The 27,140-nt window shown below is 31.9% G+C and overlaps 1 protein-coding gene across 1 annotated transcript; it reads right to left on the bottom strand.

Annotated features, from left to right (window-relative positions):
• Nucleotides 1–14,912: 14,912 nt before the first annotated feature.
• On the bottom strand, nt 14,913–22,898 carry LOC146888735 (uncharacterized). The gene is made up of 3 exons (XM_085666052.1): nt 21,443–22,898; nt 20,409–20,478; nt 14,913–15,006 (listed from the first exon to the last, which is right to left on the bottom strand). The coding sequence occupies exons 1-3, from the start codon at nt 22,683–22,685 to the stop codon at nt 14,913–14,915; spliced, it is 1,407 nt and encodes a 468-aa protein (XP_085522178.1). The 5' UTR covers nt 22,686–22,898.
• Nucleotides 22,899–27,140: the final 4,242 nt, after the last annotated feature.

Raw genomic sequence — 27,140 nt, 5'->3', positions numbered from 1 at the left:
CAAGATTACAATTATGTCTGCAATTTATTTTTCAGCTTAATTATAAAAATCATGAAAAAATATGGCTTATGAAATTATTTTTACAAAAATAATTAATAACGAAAATTTGAAAATTGTTATAAAATAAGGATTAAAAAGTAATTATTAATTATAATATTCTTTATTACATTATTTTATAAATATTTTTTTAATAAACTATTTTATATTCATTTATACATATTAATAATTTTTCTACACAAATCAAACTTATACAATGATAATTGTTAATAATTTTTAAAATAAAGGACAATTAGGTAATCTTGTTTTTCCTTGATTTAAATATAATTTTTAACCTATCACATCCATCAAATCACTCACAAACTTTAACAAAATTTACTCTAAATCCACCCTCTTTGACCTTTAATTGACTTAAAGTAACAACACAAACTTCACGCTCTAATCCACTTGAATTCATCATCCCTCTCCCCCCAATTAACTTCGGCAGTGAGTGATGGGAAGGAAGATGGAAATTCCTCGATTTTTGAGTCATATCTGTTATGCAATGATTTGAGGGTGATATCAAGATTACAATTATATCCACAATTTATTTTTCAGCTTAATTATGAAAATGATATAAAAATTTTGCTTTTGAAATTATTTTTACCATAATAATTCGTAACGAAAATTTTAAAATTCTTATAAAATAAAATTTAAAAAGTAATTATTAATTTTAAAATTTTTTTATTACATTATTTTATAAATATTGTTTTAATGAAATATGCTATTTTCAATTGTGCATATTAATATTTTTTCTACAACAAATCAAATTATATAATGATAATTTCTAATCATATTTACAATAAAGGACAAATTGGTAATCTTGTTTTCCTTGATTTAAATATAATTTCTAATTTATCAGATCCATCAAATCACTCACAAACCTTAACAAACTTTACTCTAAATCCACCCTCTTTGACCTTTAATCCACTTAAGGTAACAACACAAACTTCACACTCTAATCCACCCTCTTTGACCTTTATAGAATTTTTTAATACATTATTTTATAAATATTTTTTTAATACATTATTTTATTTTCATTCATACATATTAAATTTTTTTCTACAACAAATCAGACTTTTATAATGACAATTTTAATCATATTTTAATCTATCACATCCATCGAATCACTAACAAACTTCAATAAACTTTACTCTAAATCCACTCACTTTCACCTTTAATCCCCTTAAAGTGAACAACACAACCTTCACACTGTAATCTACTTGATGTCATCCTCTCCCTCTCCCTCGAATCAACCTTGAGGGAGAAAGAGGGGAAGGAAGAGGGAAATTCATCTATTTTTAAATCATCTCTGTTATGTCTTTGTTTGATGGTGATATCAAGAATACAATTATTTCGGCAATTTATTCTTCAGCTTAATTATTAAAATGATGTAAAAATATGGCTTTTAAAATTATTTTTACAAAAGTAATTGATAACGAAAATTTGAAAATTGTTCTAAAATAAGGCTTAAAAAGTAATTATTATTTATAAAAAATTTTATAACGTTATTTTATAAATGTTTTTTTAATAAAATATGTTACTTTCATTTATACATTTTAATATTTTTTCTACGATAAATCAAACTTATATTATGATAATTTTTAATTTTTTTTATAATAAAGGACAATTTGGTAATCTTATTTTCCTTGATTTAAATATAATTTTTAATCTATTACATCCAACAAATCACTCATAAACTTTAACAAACTTTACTCTAAATCCACCATCATTCACCTTTAATCCACTTAAAGTGAACAACACAAACTTCACACTCTAATCCACTTGAATTCATCACCTCTCTCCCCTTCCAATCAACCTAGACTGAGAGAGGGGAAGCAAGATGGAAATTCCACTATTTTTCAATCATCTCTGTGATGCAATGATTTAAGGGTGATATCAAGATTACAATTATATCCGTTATTTATTTTTCAGCTTAATTATGAAAATGATGTAAAAATATGGCTTGTGAAATTATTTTTACAAAATAATTAATAACGAAAATTTTAAAATTGTTACAAAATAAGGTTTAAAAAGTAATTATAAGTTACAAAAATTTTTAATAAATTATTTTATAAATATTTCTTAATAAATTATTTTATTTTCATTCATACATATTAATATTTTTTTCTACAACAAATCAAACTTTTATAATGATAATTTTAATCATATTTAAAATAGAGGAAAATTTGGTAACCATATTTTTTCTTGATTTAAATATAATTTTTAATCTATCACATCTATCGAATCACTCACAAACTTCAATAAACTTTGCTCTAAATCCACTCACTTTCACCTTTAATCCCCTTAAATTGAACAAAACAAGCTTCACACTCTAATCCACTTGAATTCATCCTCTCCCTCTCACTCCAATTAACGTTGAGGGAGAGAAAGGGGAAGGAAGAGGGGAATTCCTTTATTTTTGAGTCATCTATGTTATGCAGTGGTTTGAGGGTGATATCAAAATTTCAATTATGTTCACGATTTATTTTTTCTACTTAATTATGAAAATGATGTAAAAATATGGCTTTTGAAATGATTTTTACAAAAATAATCAATAACGAAAATTTGAAAATTGTTCTAAATTAAGGTTTAAAAAGTAATTATTAATTATAAAATTTTTAATTACATTATTTTATAAATATTTTTTTACTAAATTATTTTACTTTCATTTATACATTTTAATATTTTTTCTACGACAAATCAAACTTATATAATGATAATTTTTAATTATTTTCAAAATAAAGGACAATTTGGTAATCTTATTTTTCCTTGTTTTAAATATAATTTTTAATATATCACATCCAACAAATCACTCATAAACTTTAACAAACTTTACTCTAAATCTACCCACTTTCACCTTTAACCCACTTAAAGTTAGACATATCAAAGTGAGCCAACCCGGCTCACACGGGTTGGCTCACCACGGGTCGGGTTGGAAATTGTTGAGCTCAACCCGGCTCACTTTCTGGTGAGCCAGAAATTTTTCAACCCGGCTCAACCCACCACGGGTTGGTGGGTTCAGTGGGTTGGCTCACTAACCCGTATAAAAATTAAAAAAAAAAGATTTTTTTTTAAAAAAAATCATATTTGTAATTTTTTTTCTTCTCTTTTTTTATCTATTGCTGAATAATGCCTATAAAAAAATTGGTGATTTATGAGATGGATGTTATGCACCACAAACAAACAAAAATATACAAAATAGTAAGTCCCATGGCAAAATGAGTTAATAACAAACACAATGTTTGAAATTTCATGTGCTTCCTGTGGACCTAATCATCTACAATCTTATACAATCTGATTGGAGAAGCCATGATCATCCTGTTACAAAAAAACTAACTTCTTCACTCTATTTCTTCAAGTTCCATATTCCATAACATGAAGCTTTCCAAATTGACTATGCCCCTGCTTATAAAAGAAACCAAATAATAGAGATTTTGGCCCAAGTAATAAAAAAACACATGCATAATGATGATAATAAAAACAAAAAATCTGATAATGTGATTTACTGCACTCAAGATTTACTGCACGTATAATTCTAAGGTTAAATTAAGCTCCACATATCACAACAACAAGGAACAAGTGGCGCAAGCAAATTCCAATTTTGTTACAATACACGTATAAGTTGGACAAACAGAAAAATAGTTTCCTTACCTACAATTATTGTTCAAGAGGTACATGAGAGTCATGGATTGAAAAGTCTAGAACAATTTCCTCTTCTTTTTGAGCATCTTCATTATCTTCATCTTCAAAATTAAGAACAAATTATTAACAAATGATATAATGTAGAATAAGAAGTATGATGTCAAAAAAAGATTGAAAAGTTATATAAATTAAATTACCAATATTTTCAAAGCCATGTAACCAATTTTGAGTTAAAATGAGAGCTTGAACATTGTCAGGAAGAAGATTAGATCGATACTTGCTAAGCACTTTACCACCAATGCTAAATGCAGACTCACTAGCTACAGTTGTTATTGGAATACTTAGCACCTCGCAAGCTAGTCTACATAGATTTGGATAACGTTCTTGTCGATCCTTCCAATAGCTCAAAACATCTAACTTTGGAAAATACTTTGGCTCAAGTGGTGTTTCTGTTAGATACAGATCCAATTCAGACTTGCCAGTTACATTCACATTTTGGCTTACATAATTGATATATTCCTATAACAATATAAAACAAACATAAAAATTGGTTAAAATAAATATAAGATAATAATAAATAACAAAATTAGTTACGAATAATGATTAACTAACTTACATTATATGGATCAATCTCTTGGTCTTCTTCCATGTTCAAATGTTCTTCTGTTGAACAAGTGAATTGAGAACTTGATGCATTGGACGAATTTGACCTCACACTCACATATTCTTCAAAGAGTTTGTACATCTTTCCTTTTATATGATTAAGCTTTTCATCACAAGTGGAAGGATCAAGTTTTGAATAATAGAATCGGAGTGCTTTAAGTTTCATTCGTGGGTCAAGAATCATGGCAATTGAAAGAATGGTACTATATTCACTCCAATACTTATCAAATTTATCCATCATCCTTTTTGCCATGTCTTTCATTAAAGGATCATCACTCCTTAGAGTATCCCTTAGCAACCACTCAATTTTCCATACTTGCATAAAATATTCATTAGAGGTTGGATAAGATGTGCCTGAAATCAAATTGGTTATCTTATAAAATGGCCTTAAAAATTCACACATCCTTTCAGCTCTTTTCCACTCTTCATTTGTTGGACAATGTTTAAAGTTTCTATCACGTATAGTGAAACTTCCAAAAGCTCGATGATACTTAAGACCACTCTCAAGCATAAGAAAAGTGGAATTCCATCTAGTAGGAACATCTAACCTTAAGCCCACTTTAGTATCAATGCCCCTTACTTGAACAACACATTCAGTAAATGTTATTTTTCTTGCCTCCGACCCTTTCACATATTTAATGCTTTCTCTAATTTTGTGCAAAGCAACTTCAGCCACTTTTAAACCCTCTTGCACTATTAGATTCAATATATGAGCACAACACCTCACATGAAAAAATTCACCCTCACACAATAAGCTATTTTGTAAGCTTAATTGTTCACCCAAAATTTGTTGCATACGATCATTAGCAGTAGCATTGTCTAAAGTTATAGAAAATATTTTCCTATCAATCCCCCAGTCAGTCAAACATTCAAACACTTTATTTGCTAAATCATGACCCGTATGTGGAGGTTCTATTTTACAAAAGGCAAGAATTTTACTATTCAATTTCCAGTTGTTATCAACAAAATGTGCTGTTAAACAAATATATCCCTCTTGAGTACAAGCAGTCCAGCAATCTGAAGTCAAACAAATCCGATTATGACATTGATGCATTTCATATTTCAATTTCTCCTTCATCTCAAGATGGAATTTCCACAAATCAGAAACAGCTGTATTCCTACTTACATGCTTCACATCAGGATTCAAATATGAAAGCAATTCTCTAATCCATTTGTACTCAACAAACTTAAATGGCAAACCATGTTTAACAATTGCCATTGTCATAATCTCTCTAACGTGCTTGTGATCAAGTTCCCTACCCCTTAACTTTCCCATATTATCAATTATCATCCCACCTACATCTTTATACTTTGGGGTAACATTGCACTTTTTCAAATGACGCAAGAGTGTAGAAGTACCTATTTTAGTGCCACCAATTACATATTCTTGCCCACATGCATTACATTTGGCCTTCTCTTTACCATCTTTCACTCCAACTTTTGTAAAATATTTCCAAACATCAGAGGTAGACGTCTTAGCTTTCTTAGTTTCTTTTTGAACCTCATTATCTTCATTATTAACAGAAGGTGGCTCTTGCTCATTAACACTCTGATGAATAGTTTCAGATTCCATGCTGCACATTAATTTGTGTAAAAAATAAAAATGAAAAACTTACTAACAAGAACAATCAACACATAAACAAAACTGACCAAAAACATGACACGAATAAATTAAATATACAAACTGGAACTGACCCTAAGAGGAAATTTGCTAACTAGAGTTGAGCTTTGTTCAAGTTGAGATCCTTTCCAGCGCTCTCCTGCAACACTCTCCTGCAACAGTAAGTACATTATTAGTAAAAGCTTCTGCCATAGATATGCAACACTCTCACAACATCATACCAATATCGCAGAAACAGAATCATAGATATGAGACTAATAGTCTGCAAAACTCCCTTAGCAGAAACAGAATCATACATAATTACACATATAAATACAAGTTTAGAATGAATATTACAATGGCCAAGTTAGATCTTTCTACAATTTAAAAACTTGAACACATTTAGTAGCATTTCCAGTAGTAACTGATGTTTATGTGAACGTAATAACTGTAGGTGATGAAACTGTATGTGAACGTAATTACAGTGGTCACTGATTGCAGAACATATTATCAGGATTGAAGAAAACAAAGAAAGGGAAAGAAAGAAACCTGAAAGTGGCTAGGCACAGGAGCAGCACGAGCAAAAGAAGCGTCGGCTCGACCACCACCGAACGGCCGCCACCCAACGTCGACCACCGCCGCCAAAGAACGACCGACGACCACCACCTCTGGGCACCACCGCCACGAACACGAGTGAGAGGGAAGGGAAGTGCGAGTGGGTCGAAAATGAAAATGAGAACAAAATTAGGTTAGGGATTGGGTTTTCTCTCGACGCGACCACCACCGAACGGCCGCCACCAACGTCGACCACCGCTGCCAAAGAACGACCGACGACCACCACCTGTGGGCACCACCGCGACGGACACGACTGAGAGGGAAGGGAACTGTGCTGTGTGGGTCGAAATTGAAAATGAGAAGAGGACTAGGTTGGTTGCGGATTGCGTTTTTCCTCTGCTCGACCACCACCCAACGTCGACCACCGCCGCCAAAGAACCACCGACGACCACCACCTATGGCACCATCGTCGCGACAGGGAAAGGGAAAGGAAAAGAGAAAGGGAACTGCGCACTACGTGAAAAATGAGTTAGGGATTGCGTAAATTTTTTTCAGATTCTGAAAAATATTAATTTTAAATAATTAATTTTACTAAATTAGGTTTTTTTAAATATAGGTGGGTTGGTGGGTCAGCTCACCATAACCCGGCTCGAACCCGCATAGCCCGTGGGTTAAGTGAACTCAACCCGTTTTGACCCATTATCACAAAAAAAAAAAATCCCAACCCGACCCGGCTCGAACCCGTGGTGAGCCGTGTTGGCTCACGGGTTCTGGCTCACATTGACATCTCTACTTAAAGTGAATAACACAAACTTCACAATGTAATCCACTTGATGTCATCTTCTCCCTCTCTCTTCAATCAACCTTGAGGGAGAAAGAGGGGACGGAAGAGGGAAATTCTTCTATTTTTAAATCATCTTTGATATGTCTTTGTTTGAGGGTGATATCAGGATTACAATTATGTTCGCAATTTGTTTTTAATCTTAAGTATAAAAATGATCTTAAAATATGGCTTTAAAAATTATTTTTACAAAAATAATTAATAACGGAAATTTGAAAATTGTTCTGAAGTAAGGTTTAAAAAATAATTTTTAATTATAAATTTTTTTATTACATTATTTTATAAATATTTTTTATTAAAATATTTTACTTTCATTTATGCATTTTAATATTTTTTCTACGACAAATCATACTTGTATCTTGATAATTTTTAATTATTTTAAAAATAAAGGACACTTTGGTAATCTTGTTTTTTCTTGATTTAAATATAACTTTTAATCTATCACATTCATCAAATCACTCATAAACTTCAACATTCTTTACTCTATATCCACAAACTTTCACCTTTAATCCCCTTAAAGTGAACAACACAACCTTCACACTGTAATCTACTTTATGTCATCCTCTCCCTCTCCCTCCAATCAACTTTGAGGGAGAATGAGGTGAAGAAAGAGGGAAATTCTTCTATTTTTAAATCATCTATATTATGTCTTTTTTTTAGGGTGATATCAAGATTACAATTATATCCGCAATTTATTCTTCAACTTAATTATGAAAATGACGTAAAAATATGGATTTTAAAATTATTTTAACAAAAATAATTAATAACAAAAATTTGAAAATTGTTCTAAAATAAGGTTTATAAAGTATTATTAATTATAAAATTTTTTATTGCATTATTTTATAAATAGTTTTTTAAAAAATATTTTATTTTCATTCATACATATTAATATTTTTTTTCTACAACAAATCAAACTTATACAATGATAATTTTTAATCATTTTAAAATAAAGGACAATTTGGTAATCTTGTTTTTCTTTGATTTAAATATTATTTTTAATCTATCACATCCATCACATCACTCACAAACTTTAACAAACATTACTCTAACTCCATTATCTTTCACCTTTAATCCCCTTGAAGTGAAAAAGACAAGCTTCACACTCTAATCCACTTGAATTCATCCTCTCCCTCTCCCTCCAATCAAAGTTGAGGGAGACAGAGGGGAAGGAAGTGGGAAATTTCTCTACTTTTTAATCATCTATGTTATACATTTTAAAATTTTTTCTTCGGCAAATCAAACTTGTATAATGAGAATTTTTAATTATTTTTAAAATAAAACAAAATTTGGTAATCTTGTTTTTCGCTGATTTAAATATAATTTTGAATCTATCACATCCAACAAGTCACTCATAAACTTTAACAAACATTACTCTAAATCCACCCACTTTTACCTTTAATCCACTAAAAGTGAACAACACAATCTACACACTGTAATTCACTTGATGTCATCCTCTCCCTCTCCATCCAATTAAAGAAAGAGGGAAAGGAAGAGAGAAACTCTTCTATTTTTAAATCATATATGTTATGTCTTGGTTTGAGGGTGATATCAAGATTACAATTATGTCCGCAATTTATTTTTCAGCTTAATTATGAAAATGATGTAAAAATATGGCTGTTAAAATTATTTTTAGAAAAATAATTAATAACGGAAATTTGAAAATTGTTCTAATAAGTTTTAAAAAGTAATTATTAATTATAAAATTTTTTATTACATTATTTTATAAATATGTTTATATTAAAATATGTTACTTTCATTTATACATTTTAATATTTTTTCTACGACAACTCAAACTTATATAATGATAATTTTTAATCATATTTAAAATAAAGGAGAATTTGGTAATCTTGTTTTCTCTTGATTTAAATATAACTTTTAATCTATCACATCCATCAAATCACTTATAAACTTCAACAAACTTTACTCTAAATCTAGTCACTTTCACCTTTAATCCCCTTAAAGTGAACAAGACAAGCTTCATACTCTAATCCACTTGAATTCATTCTCTTCCTCTTCCTCTAATCAACGTTGAAGAGAGAGACGGGAAGCAAGAGGGAAATTCCTCTATTTTTCAATCATCTTTGTTATGCAATGATTTGAGGTTGATATCAAGATTACAATTATGTCCGCAATTTTTTTTTTCAACATAATTATGAAAATAATGGAAAATATGACATTTGAAATTATTTTTACAAAAATAATTAATAACGAAAATTTGAAAATTGTTCTAAATTTTTTTTATTAAATTTTGTTATAAATATTTTTTTATTAAAATATGTTACTTTCATTTCTACGTTTTAACATTGTTTTACGACAAATCAAACTTATATAATGATATTTTTAATTATTTTTAAAATAAAGGACAATCTGGTAATCTTGTTTTTCATTGATTTAAATATAATTTTTATACATCACATCCAAGAAATCACTCATAAACTTTAACAAATTTATTCTTAATCCACCCTCTTTCACCTTTAATCCACTTAAAGTGAATAATAAAAACTTCAACCTGTAAACCACTTGATGTCATCCTCTCCCTCTACTCCAATCAACCTTGAGGGAGAAAGAGGGGAAGGAAGAGGGAAATTCTTCTATTTTTAAAATCATCTCTGTTATGTCTTAGTTTGAGGGTGATATCAAGATTACAATTATGTCCGCAATTTATTTTTCAGCTTAATTATGAAAATGATGTAAAAATATGGCTTTTAAAATTATTTTTACAAAAATAATTATTAATGAAAATTTTAAAATTGTTATAAAATAATGTTTAAAAAATAATTATTAATTATAAAATTTTTTATTACATTATTTTATAAATATGTTTATATTAAAATATGTTACTTTCATTTACACATTTTATTATTTTTTCTACGACAACTCAAACTTATATAATGATAATTTTTAATCATATTTAAAATAAAGGAGAATTTGGTAATCTTGTTTTTTCTTGATTTAAATATAACTTTTAATCTATCACATCCATCAAATCACTTATAAACTTCAACAAACTTTACTCTAAATCCAGTCACTTTCACCTTTAATCCCCTTAAAGTGAACAAGACAAGCTTCATACTCTAATTCACTTGAATACATTCTCTTCCTCTTCCTCCAATCAACGTTGAGGAGAGAGACGGGAAGCAAGATGGAAATTCCTCTATTCTTCAATCATCTTTGTTATGCAATGATTTGAGGTTGATATCAAGATTACAATTATGTCCGCAATTTTTTTTTTCAACTTAATTATGAAAATGATGGAAAATATGACATTTGAAAGTATTTTTACAAAAATAATTAATAACGAAAGTTTGAAAATTGTTGTAAATTTTTTTTATTAAATTTTGTTATAAATATTTTTTATTAAAATATGTTACTTTCATTTCTACGTGTTAATATTTTTTTTTACGACAAATCAAACTTATATAATGATATTTTTAATTATTTTTAAAATAAAGGACAATTTGGTAATCTTATTTTTCATTGATTTAAATATAATTTTAATACATCACATCCAAGAAATCACTCATAAACTTTAACAAATTTATTCTAAATCCACCCTCTTTCACCTTTAATCCACTTAAAGTGAATAATACAAACTTCAACCAGTAAACCACTTGATGTCATCCTCTCCCTCTACTCCAATCAACCTTGAGGGAGAAAGAGGGGAAGGAAGAGGAAAATTCTTCTATTTTTAAAATCATCTCTATTATGTCTTAGTTTGAGGGTGATATCAAGATTACAATTATGTCCGCAATTTATTTTTCAGCTTAATTATGAAAATGATTTAAAAATATGGCTTTTAAAATTATTTTTACAAAAATAATTATTAATGAAAATTTTAAAATTGTTATAAAATAATGTTTAAAAAATAATTATTAATTATAAAATTTTTTATTACATTATTTTATAAATATTTTTTTATTGAAATATGTTATTTTCATTTATACATATTAATTTTTTTTTCTACAACAAATCAAACTTATATAATGATAATTTTTAATCATATTTATAATAAAGAACAATTTGGTAATCTTGTTTTTGCTTGATTTAAATATAATATTTAATATATCACATCCATCAAATCACTCACAAACTTCAACAAAATTTACTCTAAATCCACTCACGAATTTAATCCCCTTAAAGTGAACAAGACAAGCTTCACACTATAATCCACTTGATGTCCTCCTCTCCCTCTCTCTCGAATCAACCTTCAGGGAGAGAGAGGGGAAGGAAGGGAGAAATTTCTCTCTTTTCAATCATCTCTGTTATGCCATGGTTTGAGGGTGATATCAAGATTACAATTATGTCTGCAATTTAGTTTTCAACTTAATTATAAAAATGATGTAAAAATATGGCTTTTGAAATTATTTTTACAAAAATAATTAATAACGAAAATTTTAAAATTGTTATAAAATAAGGTTTAAAAAATAATTATTAATTATAAAATTTTTTATTATATTATTTTATAATTTTTTTTATTAAAATATGTTACATAATGATTGATGAGTGTTTATTTTTGACCTCATTCAGTGTTTAATTCTGAGTATTTAATTGAATTTGTGTGCGTAAAGAGTGATTTAATTAACAATTCTGATAATTAGGCTATTTGAACTTGTGTGATAAAAATGTCTTAAAAAGTGATTTTTAGTTGCATAAATTATTTTTTGGATATTTTAACGTTTGTTGATGCAGCTGAAGTTAAGATTAAGCTTATTTAAAGGTGGGAAAATAAATTGATTGAAATTACAAAACACCTTTAAATAAGGCTAAAATCAACAAGTTCTGAAAAAATCACTTTTGTACCTCATACATTACTTAGACACTCCCCTCTTTCAAAATGGGTCTAACAAAACTTACTTCTGCACCCCTGCCTTTGTCTATTTGCACCTTTTTTTCCACTCATAAAATAGATGCACTCAGATGTTGCCATGTAGTTATCCTCAACTTCAAAAATTGGCCAACCAGCACAAGCCACGTGGGCTTAATCTCCACTAAAGAATCTGAGCCAATAACATGTTGCCATGTCATCATCTTCAACTCACACAACCAGAAACCCTAGCCTCCATCTTCACCATGTTTCCGTTGCCAGACCACCGTTAGCCATGGACCTCGCCGGTAGCACCTACACCAATCACGACAGCCACCACAACTTTGGAACCGTTTTCGTTGCCATTGTTTCGCAACAACAACATACTCCTCACACTCGCACTCCACGGACCTACAAAACACCGTGTGGGGGAGACAAACTGTAGGTAGGAGTTTTCTTTTTGTTCTTCAATTTTTGGTTTTTTTGTTCATTTAAAAAGAAAAAAAAATTGTGATTTCTTTTTGAGAAAATTGTGAAAGTATTAACTTTTTACTAAGTGAAACTTTTAAACAATATGTCTCATAAGAAATCCACCAAAAAATATTTCCCTGCTTTCAATAAAACATATTGAGATTGGATTTTTAGGATTTGATTCAATAATTGGTAATTCTGGAAAAAATAAAAGTCATGTTGATATAAGTGGATTATTTCTATGATTTGCTAATTGAGTTGATTTGAGAATTTCTTGATTAAATCTTTTGTGAAAGAGTTTTGACCTTGTGAGTCTTGAGCCTTAATGCAAAGGATGGATCACCATGTGCCATTCCTATTTTTTTCTTGAGTGACTTGCTCATGTTTGTTTATACTCAAATATTTAGCTTGATTCTTTTGTTTTGCAACTTATGTGAATATGCATGATTTGATATGACTTAGGCATTTCTTGTTTTTAGCTACTTGGCTAAATAAGCTCACCTTGATATTAATCCATTGATAGCCCTTTTGACCTTTAAACCTTTTTTTCTTGTTTTAAGCCCATTGTAAACCATTAAAAAGAAAAAGACCATGTTTTTCCTTATCTGAGGAAGGAATAAAGGAGCTAGTGGATTGTGATAGGATTGGTTGAGGAATAAAGTGCGTGGGTGAGTACCTCACCCACAAATTAATAAAAATGGCAAAAGGAAAAAATGTTGATAAAAAAGTATTGAAATGAAAAAAATAATTGCTTTCTAAAAAAAAGAGAGAGCAACAAAGCAATAAACGAAAAAGAGTTGTTTTTGAAATTATGTTCCATTATTCTTCCAACATTACTATCAAAACCCCAAAAATCCTAAAATTTTTCCTACCTTTGCCTTGGCCCCATCATAACCTGTGAAAAGTCCTCATGATCTTTGAATGCATGTTTTCTGAAAGTTTGTGAATATCAGAGTCTTGTTAAGTATTATGAGTGTTTACTTGCATGAGTATTTTGAGTGAAAACACAAGCCAAAACACTTGAGAGAATTTTCGTGAGAAAATACACATTTAACTTGAGTGCTTTCTTTCATAATTGATTGTCTTGTGAACTCAAAAGATTAACTCATGTGTTAAAAATAGAATCTTTACGTTTGTTTATGCATGGTAACTTGATTTCTAGAATATTAATTTGTCTCAAGTAAGGTTCATTCCTTTGATCCATTGTTGATGTGAAATAAAATACCTCAGAACAAGTTTTGGAATTGCTCAATTTTGCCCAGGAGTGCAAAAGTATAAGTGCGTGGTTATGATGAGTGCGTATTTTTGCCCTCATTCAGTGTTTAATTCTGAGTATTTAATTGAATTTGTGTGTTTAAAGAGTGATTTAATTAACAATTCTGATAATTAGGCTATTTGAACTTGTGTGATAAAAATGTCTTAAAAAGTGATTTTTAACTGCATAAATTATTTTTGGATATTTTAACGTTTGTTGATGCAGCTGAAGTTAAGATTAAGCTTATTTAAACGTGGGAAAATAAATTGATTGAAATTACAAAACACTTTTAAATAAGGCTAAAATCAGTAAGTTATGGAAAAATCACTTTTGTACCCCATACATTACTTATACACTCCCTTCTTTCAAAATGGGTCTCACAAAACCTACTTCTGCACCCCTTCCTTTGTTTATTTGCACCCCTATTTCCACTCATAAAATAGATGCACTCAGATGTTGCCATGTGGCGATCCTAAACTTTTAAAATTGACCAACCAGTACAAACCATGTGGGTTTAATCTCCACTAAAGAATCTGAGCCAATAACATGTTTTCACGTCATCATTTTCATCTCCACACAACCAAAAAGCCTAGCCTCCATCTTCACCATGTTTCCGTCGCCAAACCATTGTCAACCTTGGATCTCGCCGGCAGTGCCTACACCAATCACGGCAGCCACCATAGCTCTAGAACCATTTTCGTTACCATTGTTTCGCAATAACAGCATACTCCTCACACTCGCACTCCATGGTCCTGGCAAATACCGTGAGTCACGCACCATCAGATCTCCACCATTATCGCCACCGCAAGCAATAAAAATGTGCGCTTCAGACCCACTCCCTTGTGAGCACACAGCGAGCAACACCGCAAATCTGCAACTGCACCAGCTTTCGAACGCCTTCCCTACACCTGGAAACGAAACACGACACTTTTGTTCCTCCAAACGCGAAACAACAACGTTCATGCACCATGAAATCACCATGCTCATCGGGAAGGAGATGAACAACCACTGCACTTCCACCACTACACAACAACAACATCGTTCACACATTTGCTCTAATCGTCGAAAACTTGCACCGTCGCAGCCACGCCGCCGGAGAAGAAGTATCACGCAACAGCCTCATTGCCCCATTGCACCTGCAAAAACCCAAATTTTGGAGAGAGAAGGAGCTGCCACGTGTCATCCTGTCATTGCACAGTCAAAGTGGTCAAAGCTGGTCAAATATTCAAATCTGGTCAAAGATAGGTCAAACAAGAAAGGTTGAAGTGCAAATATTGATATTTTTGGATGTCTCTGGAAATTTGAACTACAGGATTAAAAATGGCTTATTGAGAAAATTAATGTAAATACTATTTGTTAATAATTTATCAAATATCTTTAAATAATTAATTTATTTAATTATATCATAAATTATTAACCAAACTATATTTGTCAAATAGTCTAGATCTCTCCAAATATCTTTGAATATTTATCTTTATCTTTATTTTAAAAGATATTTGAGAGATTTTAGCAACTGAAAAGCCCAGTCCAAGTAATATAAAGAGACCAAGGGGGAAGTAGAAGAAAAGCTCAGGACTTTGGAGTTTTGGAACCCTTAGGAGGGCCTAATTCCGTTTCCTTTCTCTCTCTCTCTCCATTCTTCTAATGTTATTTTACTTTTGCATTCTATGGATTACTAAACTTCTTGGGTTGATTTTATTGTAATTTCATTATGGATTCTGAGGTTAGAATGAAATAATTTCTTTGTTCTTTATATTATTGTTGAGGTTTAATTTCATCTATGTCTTTCATCTTTGAATCACATAAAAAGTAATGATTTTAAATCTATATGCACATTGATTAAATGAGTCAAGGGTTTTTAAATTTAGTTGAGACTTTACTTTGATTTTATTTAGAAACTTTCATGTGATTAAATGAGATTTTACCAATAATTGAGACTTTACTTTGGTTAAAGGTATTTACTCTAACTACAATTAATCGAGACTTTACTTTGATTAATTAAGCTTTTTATTTGGTAAGGAGATAAAAGAATAGATATGATTAGGCATAGTAAAATTTGATTGAGACTGTACTTTGATTGAATTTACTGTGGATAATCTAAAAGTTCTCACTTTTAATTGAGACTGTACTTTGGTTAAATATGAGAACGCCAACAAATTAATTGAGACTTTACATTGATTAATTTGTAAATCTACGACAATAATTAATTGAACAATAATATTTAGATAACTGATGATGAATCTATTTTGATAAAACAATGGAATCAATCTATTTTCTTTACTATTGTTTCTATCTTATTTTATCTTTTTATCTTAATCCTCCCATATTTTTATTATTTTATTTGACTAACTGTTTTGTATAGATGTTATAAGAACTAACTTGTTAAAAATCAATTCTGTGTTCGTTGGGAGACGACTTTGGGTTACTTTACTCTTTCTATTTTGTTGACTACTATCTTAGTAATACTGACGTTCCTATATTTTTGTAGTATTAATTTTATCGCGTCAACGAAAGCGTTATCAATGATAATTTTTAATCATATTTAAAATAAAGGACAATTTGGTAATCTTATTTTTTCTTGATTTAAATATAACTTTTAATCTATCACATTCATCAAATCACTCACAAACTTCAACAAACTTTACTCTAAATCCACTCACTTTCACCTTTAATCCCCTTAAGGTGAACAAGACAAGCTTCACATTCTACTCCACTTGAATTTATCCTCTCACTCTCCCTCTAATCAACATTGAGGGAGAGAGAGGGGAAGGAAGAGGGAAATTATTCTATTTTTAAACCATCTCTGTTACGTCTTGGTTTGAGGGTGATATCAAGATTACAATTATGTCCGCAATTTATTTTTCAGTTAAATTATGAAAATGATGTAAAAATATGACTTTTCAAATTATTTATATAAAAATAATTAATAACGACATTTGAAAATTTGAAAATTGATCTAAAATAAGGTTTAAAAAGTAATTATTAATTATAAAATGTTTCATTAAATTATTTTATAAATATTTTTTTATTAAAATATGTTACTTTCATTTATACATTTTAATATTTTTTTTTCTACGACAAATCAAACCTATACAATGATAATTTTTAATTATTTTTTAAATAAAGGACAATTTGGTAATCTTGTTTTCCTTGATTTAATTATAATTTTTAATCTATCACATCCAACAAATCACTCATAAACTTTAACAAACATTACTCTAAATCCACCCTCCTTGACCTTTAGGGAGAGATGGGGGAAGGAAGAGGGAAATTCTTCTATTTTTAAATCATCTTTGTTATGTCTTGGTTTAAGGGTGATATCAAGATTATAAATATGTTTGCAATTTATTTTTCAGCTTGTTGATGAAAATCATGTAAAAATATGGCTTTTAAAATTATTTTTACAAAAATAATTAATAATGGAAATTTGAAAAATGTTCTAAAATAAGGTTTAAAAAGTAATTATTAGATATAAAATTTTTTATTGCATAATTTTATAAATATTTTTTTAATAAAATATGTTATTTTCATTTATACATATTAATATTTTTTCTACAACATCAAACTTATATAATGATAATTTTAATCATATTTAAAATAAAGGAAAATTTGGTAATCTTGTTTTTTCTTGATTTAAATATAATTTTTAATCTATCAGATCCATCAAATCACACACAAACTTCAACAAACTTTACTCTAAATCCACCCTCTTTCACCTTTAATCCACTTAAAGTGAACAATACAAACTTCATACTCTAATCCACTTGAATAGATCATCTCTTTCCTTCCAATCAACCTTAACGGATAGAGGGGAAGGAAGATGAAAATTACACTATTTTTCAATCATCTTTATTATGCAATGATTTGAGGGTGATATAAAGATTACAATTTTGTCCGCCATTTATTTTTCAACTTAATTATTAAAATGATGTAAAAATATGGCTTTTGAATTTTTTATTTTTACAAACACAATTAATAACTACAATTTGAAAAGTGTTCTAAAATAAGGTTTAAAAAGTAATTATTAATTGTAAATTTTTTTATTACATTATTTTATAAATATTTTTTTATTAAAATATTTTATTTTCATTTTTTCATAATAATATTTTTTCTACCACAAATCAAACTTATACAATGATAATTTTTAACTATTTTTAAAATAAAGCACAATTTGGTAATCTTGTTTTTCGTGGATTTAAATATAATTTTTAATCTATCAGATCCATTAAATCACTCACAAACTTTACTCTAAATCCACCCTCTTTCATCTTTAATCCACTTAAAGTGAACAATACAAACTTCACACTCTAATCCACTTGAATTCATCATCTCAATCTCCCTCCAATAAACCTTGATGGAGAGAGAGGGAAAGGAAGATGACAATTTTTCTATTTTTCAATCATCTCTGTTTTGCAATAGTTTGAGGGTGATATTAAGTTTACTATTAGGTACGCAATTTATTTTTCAACTTAATTATGAAAATGATGTAAAAATATGGCTTTTGAAATTGTTTTTACGAAAATAATTAGCTACGAAAATTTGAAAATTGTTCAAAAATAAAGTTTAAAAAGTAATTATTAATTATAAATTTTTTTATTACATTATTTTATAAATATTTTTTTATTAAAATATTTTATTTTCATTTTTACATAATAATATTTTTCTACCACAAATCAAACTTATACAATGATAATTTTTAACCATCTTTAAAATAAAGCACAATTTGGTAATCTTATTTTTCCTTGATTTAAATATAATTTTTAATCTATCACACCATCAAGTCACTCACAAACTTTAACAAACTTTACTCTAAAACCACCCTCTTTAAACTTGAATCTACTTAAACTTGATCATCTCCCTCTCCTTCCAATTGACGGAGAGAAAGGGGAAGGAAGATAGAAATTTCTCTATTTTTCAATCATCTTTGTTATGCAATGATTTGAGGGTGATGTAAAGATTACTATTATGTCCGAAATAATTTTTTCAGCTTAATTATGGAAATGATGTAAAAATATGCATTTTGAAATTATTTCTATAAAAATAATTAATAACAAAAATTTTAAAATTGTAATAAAATAAGGTTTAAAAAGTAATTATTAATTATAAAATTTTTTATTACATTCTTTTATAAATATTTTTTTAATGAAATATGTTATTTTCATTTATACATATTAATATTTTTTTCTACAACAAATCAAACTTTTATAATGATAATTGCTAATCATTTTTAAAATAAAAGACAATTTGGAAATCTTATTTTTTCTTGATTTAAATATAATTTTTAATATATCACATTCATCTAATCACTCACAAACTTTAATAAAATTTACTCTAAATCCTCTCACTTTCACCTTTAATCCCCTTAAAATAAAAAAGACAAGCTTCACACTCTAATCTACTTGAATTCATCATCTTTGTAACATTCTGTCAGTATATTATGGATTTAAAATAAATAAAATAGATAAAACAATAATTACATCGCAATAAATAATACCTCATTTCCCATAAAGCACGAAAAATTTAAAACTTTATTACTTCCAAATAAAATTCCAAAATCTATAGTTTATAAAACGAAAAATAATAAAAAAAACCTCTCATAAGAGTTTAAAATTTATTTCCAAAACAAAAGATATATCTATAGCTCCCATGCTATCCCCGCTCCATGGCTAAGTCTCACCAGAACCACCTGCATCAACATCATCTGCCTACGTGTACCGCGTACACGATCATCATCAAACACAAGCAGATAGGGTGAGCTTAATAGATAAAACATATACAAATATATATACACATATACCATATGTCAATATAAACTACACAAACATTCCAAAGGACTTCCATTCCTTTGATTCATACCACCTGGCCACAACCAGGTTATTCGTGTTCTACATCTTTTAGTGATTACTTCAAGATGACTTGCTGCCAGGCCACAACCGATATGGCACGTGCAGGAAACCATGTTACGGATCATACATCGTAACGCCAGGTGGAGTTCCCAAATACGATCATAGTTCCTAACGTTCCAAGACTACCAAACTCGTCAGTCAACTACTGAGGAGGGCAATCTATCTGGACCCATCCGTACTGGCCACAACCAGCACACTCACACCAACATCACTCACCAACCCGAGCCACAACTCAAGAGTTCCTCGTGTTCATCCGCCATCCCGAGCCCTAACTAAAGAGATGTTATTCCGAGCCACAACTCAAGGAATACCACGTGCTTTAACCCCCATCCCGAGCCATAACTCAAGGGATACGTCCTGAGCCACAACTCAAGGAACACCAGCAACCCCACCTTTGGAGCATCACCAAAAGTCTTGTAGATCACGCATACAGAATCAACCACCCGAAGATACAGTAGCAAAATGGCCTGGCGGGGGACACGTGCCACTACGCGCTACTCGCTTCTAGACCGCCTGGCGGGGGACGCGTACCGCTAAGCGCCAAGAGCCTCATAACCACTCAAAGCTACAGGTACCGCCTAACACTATGCCTGGTGGAACCTCCCTCTCCGCCAGGCGCCACTCGCACAAACCTCGCTGTTTCCAAGCTATCGCCTAGAGGTTCCAATATCTCCGCCAGGAGCCACACCAATACCTCACGCACTACATAATTTCAAGCACTCTAAACAGCTTACAGCCCAAACTTAGATCTATAATCTCCAACATATTCATCCTAAATTCAGTTGGTCCATGTAATGTCCTAGACAGAAATTACTTATTAAAATAAACAAAAATAAATTTTAATAAAAACAACCTCATTTATTATTCAATAATTTCCCAAAACGCGAGAAATATTTAAATCCTTAAGTTTCAACGCGCCAAAACAAATAAAAAAGTAATTCGCGGCAATACCGTATTACAAATATAATTGTGCATAGAAACTATTACAATAGATCCATAGTCCAACAAAATAAAATAGTGATAAATTCCCAAGAGATCCCTACTCCGTATGATGGCTTCTTCTTGTCTCCATTGAAGCTTGCATGAAGAATGAAGGCTCCATGGAGGGTGTTGGATGCGGAAGCATGAAGGAAAGAAGCTTAAGGTGTTTGGTTTGGTGTACGTGAAAGGATTCTTAAGAGAGGTGAGGCCAACTCCTAAGCAAGAAGACTAGAGTAAACTAGAGAAGAGTTTACTCTAAGGTCAACTCAAAAGAGATTTATGCACAAATTTGGGCAGCAATTCATTACTTAATTTCAAGCTACTTTTGGCCCATTTGGCCTAATTCCCCTTTTTGGTCCAAAATTACTTCTAAAGCCCAATTTCTTCTAAGGCCCAATACATGGCCCAAAGAAAACCCTATTCTACTGGGCCCAAAATACAAAGCCCAAAATAAAATCCTAATGTAGTATTTACATGCAAAATTTCCTAGGCTAGGTCTTCAAATCTTCCTTGGCCCATGTGAAGTTCATCTTGGGCCTTGCATGCGCATTTAAGGCCCATTCCTCTTGTATTCTCCTAGCCATGGCTCTTGTTGTAGGTCCCTTGGCTCGAGGCATCTCATCATCCCCTCCCCCTTGAGAAGGATTTGTCCTCAAATATGTAGTCTCTGCCTCATCATCTGTACCATCTACATAAGGTATTAAGTCAGCAACATTAAAGGTGGCATGCACATCATAGCCTTCAGGAAACTCTAGCCTATACCCATTATCATTGACTCTTTTTAGCACTTTAAAGGGACCATCACCTCGAGGGCCAAGTTTAGACTTCCTTTTCTTAGGAAATCTATCTTTATTTATCTTTTGGACTTTTTTTTTGTCCTCATCTTTCTCTTTTTCTCTTTTGTTCTTCATTTGAAGTTGATCCTCAGCCACTTGTGATGGAAAAAGAGGATGAAGAACAAACTTTTTAGCCTTGTGAGTAAAGGTAATCTTGTTGGTCAGACCATTGTGCATGGTTTTCTTATCAAATTGCCAAGGTCTCCCCAATAAGATATGACAAGCTTTCATAGGTACTACATCACATAGCACACTATCTTCATATTTTCCTATGGAAAACTTAACCTTTACTTGATGATTGACTGCCAAATCCCCATCTTCATTAAGCCAATGAAGTTTGTAAGGTTTTGGATGAGGTAATACAATCAAAGACAGCTTGTCAACCAACCTAGTACTGCAACAGTTACAACACGAGCCACTATCCACAATTAGAGAACAAGTGTTTTCCAAAATTTTACACCTTGTGTGAAATATGTTCTCTCTTTGTGTTAGTGCTTGTGGACTAGGTTGATTGTTGAGGATCCTTCTAACCATTAAAAGGTCCCCATCACAAGGGTGAGCATCTTCTATATTAGACTCGTTGGATTCCTCACTTCCACTCTCACTCTCATTTTCATCCTGGCTGTTATATCTATCAACACCCCTAAGAATCATGGTCTTTTTGGTGGGGCATTGAGATGCTATGTGACCTCTACCAAGACATTTGAAACATTTGATTTCACTTGTGCGAGTGTGTGATGATGCACTCCCCTCTTTACCTTTTCCTAGATTCCTAGGTGGCTCCTCCTTTTTCTCTTCTTTCTTAAAATCTTTCTTAACATAAGAGTTAGTTTGAGCTTGATTTCTTTTTGAAAAAGATTTTCTCAAATTTTGTTGTTCTACCTTAATGCATATTTGCACAAAATAATTCAAATCTTGGTAAGGTAGAAGCTCAACTCTATCTCTTATATCAACGTTTAAGCCACTTAAGAATCTAGAAATGGTAATGGACTCTTCCCCAATTATTCTTGCCCTCATCATAAGTAACTCCATTTTCTGTCTATATTCTTCCACAAACATATTTCTTTGTTGGAGTCTTTGGAGCTTGTTCATGAGCTCCCTATTCTAGTAGGAGGGAATGTGTCTCCTCCTAAGGGCTGACTTAAGATCATTCCAATATTCAATTGAAGGTCCATTACTTCTTAGCCTCTCTTGGACTATAGAAGTCCACCAATACATAGCATACCCTTGAAAGCTTAGGGTAGCAAGAGGCACTTTCCTTTCTTCACTAACTTGATGGAAAGCCAAGAGTTGCTCGACCTTCATCTCCTAATCAAGATAAGCTTCAACATCATCTTTCCCATAAAAGTGAGAGAGGTTTATTCTAATGGCTCTTGGTTCCCTAGGCTCTTTTCTTTCTCTTCTTAGAGGAGGAGGAGGTTGATAGAAGTTGTCAACTAATCTACTATCTTCTTCTTCATAGTGTGTGACTAGTGTTGGAGTGTGGGAGTACAAGTGTTGACTCTTATTACTCATCCTCTCATGCAACCTTTCCATATTTCTTGTTCTCCTCCTCTCTTCATCTAAAAGTTGATGAAACCTATCTCTTTCTTGTTTTTCCCTTTCCCTTGCAATTATTTCATCTTCCTTCCAACGTAGTAGTGCTCTCAAATCAAAGGCAATTTGTTTCAAACTTATTTCTTCTTCATTTGAAGCACTCATACATTGAGAAGGAGGTTGAGACATTTTTTTAGAATACTTTGGTCTTTAAAAGAAAATTTGAAAGAAGAAGTAGATAGCAAAAGCTTTTAGTTCTCCTTCAGGAAAGAGAGGTGAATTGCTTACATACCAAGTCTTTCCTAGCCAAGGGAACTTGAAACTTTTGTACAAAACTTCTTAAATGAAATTAATTCAAAGACTAAGTTGACACACACTAAACTATCAAACAAGAAAATTAAAAACAAGAAAGATTATAAGCTATATGCGGCCTAAGTTTTGGTAGAAGTAGAAGGCACTTCGAACCTTCAAACTTCACCACTAAAAGCACTTCACTAATGTATAGAAGAGGTTCTAGTTAGGAGATGGGATTTAGTACCTAAGACTCCCCCAAGACACCTAACTAGGCCATGAACACAAGAAGGAAAGCATTACAATTTTACAACTCAATTTGAATACAATCAAAGTGCACAAAATGTAAAAGGTCTTCTTCGCTTTGTCTTCTTGGCTTGGTCCTCACAAGTGTTTCACTCTTGCACTTCCTCTTGATCTCACCAAAGAGGATTCTCTTTCGGGACTAGGTACTCCACCTCCTAGGATGCTACCTTAGGAATATTAGATCACCTCCAAAAAGAAGTATGCACCAAATATAGAAACCAAACCAAAAGAGGTCAAGAAATAAAGCAAGAATAGCACAAAATTATAATTGCTAAACCAAAAGTGAATAATGACATGACAAACTCAAAGGATTACCAAAGAAATGACAAACTAGAAATAAGGTAAAGAAACAAGATAAGCACTCAAATGAATTACCTAATGAATGACACTAGAATGGATGAAAAACAACCAAAATAAGCTAGAAAACTGCACTGAAATTTGATTTTTCACCCACTGCCAATCCAAAAACGTGAATTCAAGCCTCTGCTTGAGCTATTTTTCATTTTTTCATTTCTCAACATTTTTCAATGATTCTTTTTTTCACTCTTGCACCGGCTAATGTTTTATGATAAATCAAATACAAATAGTGTGCAGTCAGACAGAAACTGGAACAACAGTAAAATGCATCAAAATAATGCTCTCAAAGTCAAGTGATAGTAGTGATTCTAGTGTACTTCTTTTGCCACTTTCTTTTGATCTTTTCTTTTCATTATTTTTGGCACTTGCTTGTATTCTTTTTGTGCTCTTTTTCTTTCTTTTTATAGCTTTTAGAGCGGCTAGTTTCCACCGTAAATTAGAATCACCACCACACTATGCTTGATCATTTGCATTTTAATAGAAACAAAAGAGAAGGAAACTTAAAGGAATCAAAAGAAGATTATGAAACTCAAGGAAACACAATGGAAATTAACTCTAAAGAACTTGCCAAGAACTAATTAACAAGTATGAACTCAAATGCGAAAATTAAAAGCACACAAAGCACACTAGAAACAAAAATGAAACTTAGGTGATTAAGCAAGCACAAGGAAAATTCCCACTGGACATTAAGATAACAAAGGTTATCTAGATGTGAAGGTTCATTTCCAAGGCTCCAAGGGAGAAGAGAAATGGTATTTATTAACCAAAAACAGCAGCAAAACAGGAGCAATACAACAACAAAACAACAGCAAAATAGAAAGCTAAACAAAGGAATTTAAGACATAATTGAACTACATATTACTCTAGACAAAACATATGGATGAGAAAATTAAAATGACTCAAATAGATGAAATAGAAAATGAACAAGACTCAAACGAAAATGTAAAAGGCACACAAATTCACCATGGTTGTGTTGTTAGGCACAATGGCCGAATGGTTCCAAAGGAACAATGATAAGAACCATATAACCAATGAGGTGAAAAGAAGAAAAACAAAAAGACAATCAAAGGAAGTAATGAACAACACGGAAATTCAAAGAAAAATGGAGAAGAAGCACTTAACTCACTAAAACCAAGGCTCATGATACCACATGATGGCTTCTTCTTGTCTTCATTGAAGCTTGCATGAAGAATGGAAGCTCCATGGATGGTGTTGGATGCGGAAGCATGAAGGAAAGAAGCTTAAGGTGTTTGGTTTGGTGTAGGTGAAATGATTCTTAAGAGAGGTGAGGCCAACTCCTAAGGAAGAAGACTAGAGTAAACTAGAGAAAAGTTTACTCTAAGGTGAGCTCAAAAGAGATTTGTGCACAAATTTAGGCAGCAATTCATTACTCAATTTCAAGCTGAAAAATACATCTCCTAAGCCTTCTATTTATAGGCTAAAATGAGACCAAGGAGTCTCCAAAAAGTGGAGGGAAAAAGGAGTCTAGAAAGTTGAATTTTGGAGCCAAAAAGGAGCATATGGGAGGTGTGACTTGCCACCTAAGCAAGTCACACTTGTCTTGCCATGGGAAGCTAACTCTCATCCTTGGAGAGCAAGTTTGAGAAGCTTCTAGGCTTTTCTAGAGTAGACACACTACTCTTGCCCATTTGGACCAATTCCCCTTTTTGGTCCAAAATTACTTCTAAAGCCCAATTTCTTCTAAGGCCCAATACATGGCCCAAAGAAAACCCTATTCTACTGGGTCCAAAATACAAAGCCCAAAATAAAATCCTAATATAGTATTTGCAAGCAAAATTTCCTAGGCTAGGTCTTCACATCTTCCTTGGCCCATGTGAAGTTCATCTTGGGCCTTGCATGCGCATTTAAGGCCCATTCCTCTTGTATAATCCTAGCCATGGCTCTTATTGTAGGTCCCTTGGCACGAGGCATCTCATCACCGTCTCTATGCGTCAGCCTGCTCACCTGCATCAACATCTACTCGCATGTAACAAGTTACATGATCATCGTCACACACACACAGATATGGTGAGTTCATGTAAATAAAACCAAACAAAAACACTAATAAATACAACATCTCAACATTAAAACCCGGGTTAGTATTCTTCTCCCTTTTTCCTTACTTCTCCACTTCCCGCACTTGCATTAGACGTCTATCATTTCTATACCCTTCAGGCGAGGTCAATGATCGATCTTTGCTGCACGAGTGTCTACTCGCCCCTCCGACTATAGGCCACCACCTGATAGTCCACACGTGGGAATAACTTTGCCACAACATCTCACTGTGACACCAAGTGGAGCTCCCTAAAACAAACCTAAGTTTGTCGTTGTTCCCAGACTACCAAAACTTTATCAGTATGCACTAAAGAGGGCAATCACCTGAAACCTCGCCGTACGAGCCGCAACCCGCACACTCCACTAGACTTCCTAAATCACTAGGCTACAATCTAGAGTGCTGACGTGTTACCCCAATACAAGATACACTTGTAACTGGGCCCCCAGCCAAAGCATCACATCATGAACATCCCTTAAAGCGGTGTAGAAAACTTTCCTTGCGCACCATCACTGGACCAAAACCGCCTGGGGCGCATCTCACGCCGCTAGGCGGAATCTAGCTCCAGACCGCCTGGCGGGAATCACACACCGCTAAGCGCCAGCAGAATCCTCACTGCATCGTCACTGCCTGGTGGACACCTCCCTACCGCCAGACGCCTCGCGGACACCTCCCTACCGCCAAGCGCCTCACGTTGACATTGACCATTGCCACTGTTTTTGGACCCTACCACCTGGCAGCTCGTTTCGCGTCGCCAGGCGCCATACCAGTAGCGCAATGTTACTGGTTTTTGGCATTTTTCTCAGGTCTTAAGAGACCCCAAACATACCATACATCATTCTCATACCAATCATTGTATTTTCGAACATAATACTATAACCAAACTCAACATATACCAATAACTCATGCCCAATGCACATATACACAATTACATCATACCAATTCGATTATCATCATGCACATTTACTCTTCATCAATATCTACTCTAAACCTGCCACATACAC

This window comes from Vigna unguiculata, chromosome 1 (genome assembly GCF_037176805.1).
Source record: "Vigna unguiculata cultivar grain cowpea cultivar isolate G323 ecotype 2 chromosome 1, ASM3717680v1, whole genome shotgun sequence".
Taxonomy (NCBI): domain Eukaryota; kingdom Viridiplantae; phylum Streptophyta; class Magnoliopsida; order Fabales; family Fabaceae; genus Vigna; species Vigna unguiculata.
The sequence above is the reverse complement of the archived record's forward strand: the minus strand, read 5'-3'. Positions and strand labels throughout refer to the sequence as shown.